At 40.1% G+C, this 4,529-nt stretch overlaps 1 protein-coding gene across 2 annotated transcripts in view; it reads left to right on the forward strand.

Moving 5' to 3' along the window:
* Positions 1–4,529, forward strand: part of Ttll7 (tubulin tyrosine ligase like 7) — a 125,115-nt gene that overhangs the window by 33,531 nt on the left and 87,055 nt on the right. For both annotated transcript variants that reach the window (XR_002822816.1, XM_004639300.3), the window contains exon 10: positions 3,030–3,124. Coding sequence is in view for 1 of the 2 variants with exons in the window: in XM_004639300.3 (XP_004639357.1) it covers positions 3,030–3,124 (95 nt within the window). In the remaining variant the exon portion in view is untranslated. The remainder of the gene's footprint in view (positions 1–3,029; positions 3,125–4,529) is intronic.

The following is a 4,529-nucleotide window of genomic DNA, read 5'->3' on the forward strand; positions in this document are numbered from 1 at the left end:
GGCCTGCGCTCTGGGTCTGTCAGGATCCCGCAGCCCCAGGTCGTCTCACTCACTCACCGGGCCTGTGCTCTGGGTCTGTTCAGGATCCCGCGGCCTGGTTCGTCTCTATTTTTTAAATTCTTGATGGGTAGAGAAGTGGTGAGCGTATATGCAGGAAGAAAAGCTAAAAGGATTGCAGAGAAAAATGACTTCATAAATGTTTTTGGTACCTTTTTAAAAAAAAGGCTCACTGGAATTTTTCATTAATGCACTAAACATAGTTGACTGAATTCTGTATATTTTTAAAAGCTCAAAATACCACGCTTCTTCATTCTGTATTCCCTCTTTCATTGTTTCCAGATAAGTCTGAACCATTAAAAACGCCACAGCAATCAAAAACTGTAAAATGGCCATTTAGCATGTTCAGCGTTAGCCCTTTTAGAACTTGCTCTGTGTCTTGTTGCTCTGCTCTCTGCTGAAGTTGCCGGCATGCTGATAGAGGATGCTGTTCAAAGCCTTTTGTCGCCACCAAGTGGAATAAAGTAGAAGGTACTTCTGAGAAAGTGCCAAGTTTTAGCTGACTAGAGTAATTTCAGATATTGATTAGCTGTAGCAAAACTGAAGAGAATTTCAAGCACAGAAAATATTTTTTTAGAGTGGAAAATTATAGAGTATGAATGAATGTACTGCAAATGTTTTAAGTGCCCATAAATTAAAGGTGTATTAAGTTGGAGTCATTGTACTAATAGAATTGGCCAGAACACTTGTGTGATCCTGGTGAAGACTCAGATGTGTGTCATAGTTGTAAGTGTTCAGAGGAAACGAAAAAATAGCACAATCAATGGAGTGATTAATATCCCTGAGCTAATGTCTATGTTTGAGAGCTTTTTTTTTTTTTTTTTAAGTCTTTGCAGAAGGAACATTTGGACAGAGATGTTTAAGGTAGGATAGAGGCTAGGGGAGCTGGTAGGTATTAGGTGAGTGGTCTGGCGAGTGTTCAGGTTAGAGCCAAGATGCTGTTATGGATGCCTTGATATGTGTATGAGCTGACTGACCTCCTTTTGGTAATAAAAGTGTGTTTTGGACCATTTCTACTTTGCAATTTTTACAAACTCGTTGAACTTTAAAATTCTAGCATCTGCTGGGTTTTGTCTGTTTTAGCATCTTGGTAGGAAGTGAGAACTGAAGAAAGCACCAGCGTCACAGAGGAGCGTTTTGCTGGGTAGAAGCTGTCTAGTTTTCAGTCTCCTCTGTCAGCCACTTGTGGTTCTGATTTTGTTTCTTGATTTTTCTCTTGAAACTTGATAAAGTTTTACTGTCTGTCTGCATTTAGTTTGTTATATGTGTGTATATTTCTTCATAGAATATTTTACATCATAGCAAAGGGAATAATCTGTGAGAGGTCCGAGGAGAGCTATGAATTAGTGTGTTACAGCAGGACGTGTCCTGGGTGAAGGGTGTGCCTGGCGCAGTGCCCAGCTGCAACTTGGATGGAATACCAAAGAATTCTGTGAAGCAGACCGCATTCCAGAGAGGCACTTCATCAGCAGTTCTAAATGTTTGGTTTAGTTTATAATCTTGTTGTAAGTAGCAGCAGAAGTATCACTGTGTTACAAATTCCAGGGTTTACACGAACGTGCCCTTGGAATGGGAAATGCCCTGAGCTTAGCTACCAGGCGCAGGCTGTTCTTCATGCTGGCCTGGAATCCCGAGGTGTTCTTGCACTTTCCCAGCGCTTGCTGGGAATGTGTTCTTTACCTGCTAAGACATAACGACATTAAAATGCAGTATGGCACAGCTATACGAAAAGAGTCCTGTGAATCTGTAAACATGAGACATGATGAAAGATTTTCATGATATATTGTTAAGAGGAAAAACTTTGCTTATAGAGTGCAGCTGCCATATTTACACATGTAGAGGATAAGATGAATTTTTGTTATACATGGATAGAAAATATCTGAATACTGTTTATCAAAGGTTAACAATACACCAACAGGTGATCTTTTCTTGTTATTTTTCCTTCTATTTATAGTTTTCCTAGAGGGAAACTATGTCACATTTATAGTTAGACACAATAGTCCTTGATGGCCTTTTCAATTTAATGTGGCATTTCCTCAGTTGCCAGTAACAGAATGCACACTATAAGTGTTTTCTCTTTGTGTTGATGGATTTGCAGAATTACAACTAGGAGCAGACAGTTTTTGTTGCAGTAGCCTGAGAGATTAGTTGGTGTTCTAGAACAAACCTGTAGTGTTCAATTCAGCAGTGTCCTAACCAACTGATTTAACTGAGTAATTCTCTTAAACATCTGCTATGCCAGTTAATTTTCACAATGTCAGTAATACCCCTCTTTAAAAAAGATCAGCTCTTGAAGTGCTAGACTGTTGTGTGAGGGGTTTCAAGACATATAAAGTGGCTTCTTATTTTTCACCTAGATGAATTCCTGGAAGTGATGATGTCAGAGAGTAGGATAGACACAAATGGGGCTTTGTATTCCCATTACCGCTTACGCTGTTAGAAACGCGCCTGGAGGTTGGTCTGCAGCTACCTTTAAGCTTAATTTCTGAGTTAGTCAGTACCTTTGAAATGGAAATTGATAAATTATTGTTTGAGCTAGCTAGAAAGAAACAGAGTGTATTTTTTAAGCAAGAGAAGATGAGTTCATAGGAAGATATGAAGCGATTAGAACTGGGCGCTGATTTTTTTAATGCTGTCTTCATGTATATAATTGTTACTGTGTTGATGACATGAATAGCGCTTTCATTCTTCTTCAAACTTTTTGTCCGGATAAGTCACTTCGAACTTTGCTCATCTTGGAATCTCCAGGGCATGGGGTAGTGGCTGGAGAAAGTGCCAGAAAACGCTGCCCCTGAAAGCCTTCTCTGAAGGCAGAGGGGCCTGGTGCTGGGCAGCAGAGATGGGCAGTGGTATCCAGGCCGCGGTGGCTCACGGTAGAGTCCTTTAGGGATCCCATGAGATTGAGAAGACACTGAGCAGCTGCTGACCCTCCCAACACTTGCCTGCCCTCATAGTCTCTCTGTAAATTTCAGATTAATCGAGCCCCAAGCTTTGGAACCGATCAGAAAATAGACTACGATGTAAAACGGGGCGTGCTGCTGAATGCACTGAAACTCCTCAACATCAGGTAAAATATTTCCTCCATCTTTTGAATATATTTTTGACATTTGACATTGATAATCACTTACACATGAAACTGGCTTTAATCTTTTGTGTTTTTATATTTTGAACTTTTTTATTTCATTTTTTAAACCTAGACAGGTTCAAAAAAAATCTTTCGCTTTTATATACTGTTTTTCTGCCACCTATATAACACTCTTTGCCTGCAGTATTTACGTATTTGTCGTTGGAGTCCAGTGGAGGTACAATTATTTACCATAGCATAGGAGGTTGGATTAGGCAGTATCACTGAAGACTCTGTAGCGTCTCTTGCTCTTTTTACAAGAAAAAAATACAACAAAAAACCCCCACAAAAACTGAAGCATAGAGAGGAAGTGAAAACGTTGCAGACATGGATTTTCTGCTTTTGTATTCATAAATCATTCCACTAAGCAGAATGGAGATGCGGTTGTTCACTGTTCGGGGTGAACTTTATCGTAGAAAAGCGTAGCTAGAGGGTGAAGTACAGTCTGGGAGAAGACTTGGGCTGGCGGCTGCATACATGCTGTTGGGTTTTAAATGCTTAAAATAGTTATGTTAGTAAAGAAAACTAGTGGAAGTGTAACTGACCTCTTCATGAAGGGGAGCTGTCTATTTTGTAAGTATTCAAACAGCAAGGGTGTCAGATTATAGGACCTCTGATGCCAGTTAGGTTCAGAGAGTTTCTGATTTCATTTATTCTAATTGTCACTCAGAAACACTGGCAGGGTAATGAGGTGTTTCCAAGCAGTTTTTGAAGATATTTCCAAACATGTACCTGATTGAGAAGTAGCTCTATATGAAAAAGCACCATTGAAAGCAAGCGTGTCAAGATAAGAAAAGCATGGAAGCAGGCTTCCTCTCACTTCTTCTTTGCTTGCTGAGAGATCTACTTATCATAACTGCACTTGTATTTCAGTTGTCCTAAGATGAATGCTGTATTGGGCCAGCCAAATCGCTCAGCGGGCTAAAGTACCTACTTAGACAGGCACAGCGATTGGGGTTCAATCCCCGGCATGCCTTGTGGGCCCTCCCCCTGGACACACTGAGACTGGGCATGATGGCATGCCCTGTAATCCCAGCACTTGGGAGGCAGAAAAGAGGAGGATCACCACGAGTGTGTAGTGAGACCCTGTACTAAAATACATTTTAAAAAAATGCTGTAAATTAACAAAAGGACATAAATAGAAAGGAAGGAGATGTAGAATAGGATTATTTTCTTATTTAGTTTATGCCAATGTGTGTACTTTAAGTGAAGATATTTTGACGGAAAAGTTTACAATTATTGCAAAGCCTATGCTAGTCCTGTTTTAATTTTTCTTGGCATGGCTTTTGGCCTCACCGGCAAAGCTAGCAATTCAGCAGTTATCTGTGGGCATTTTATTTATTTATTT

Source organism: Octodon degus, unplaced genomic scaffold (assembly GCF_000260255.1).
Source record: "Octodon degus isolate 3935 unplaced genomic scaffold, OctDeg1.0 scaffold00109, whole genome shotgun sequence".
Lineage (NCBI taxonomy): Eukaryota > Metazoa > Chordata > Mammalia > Rodentia > Octodontidae > Octodon > Octodon degus.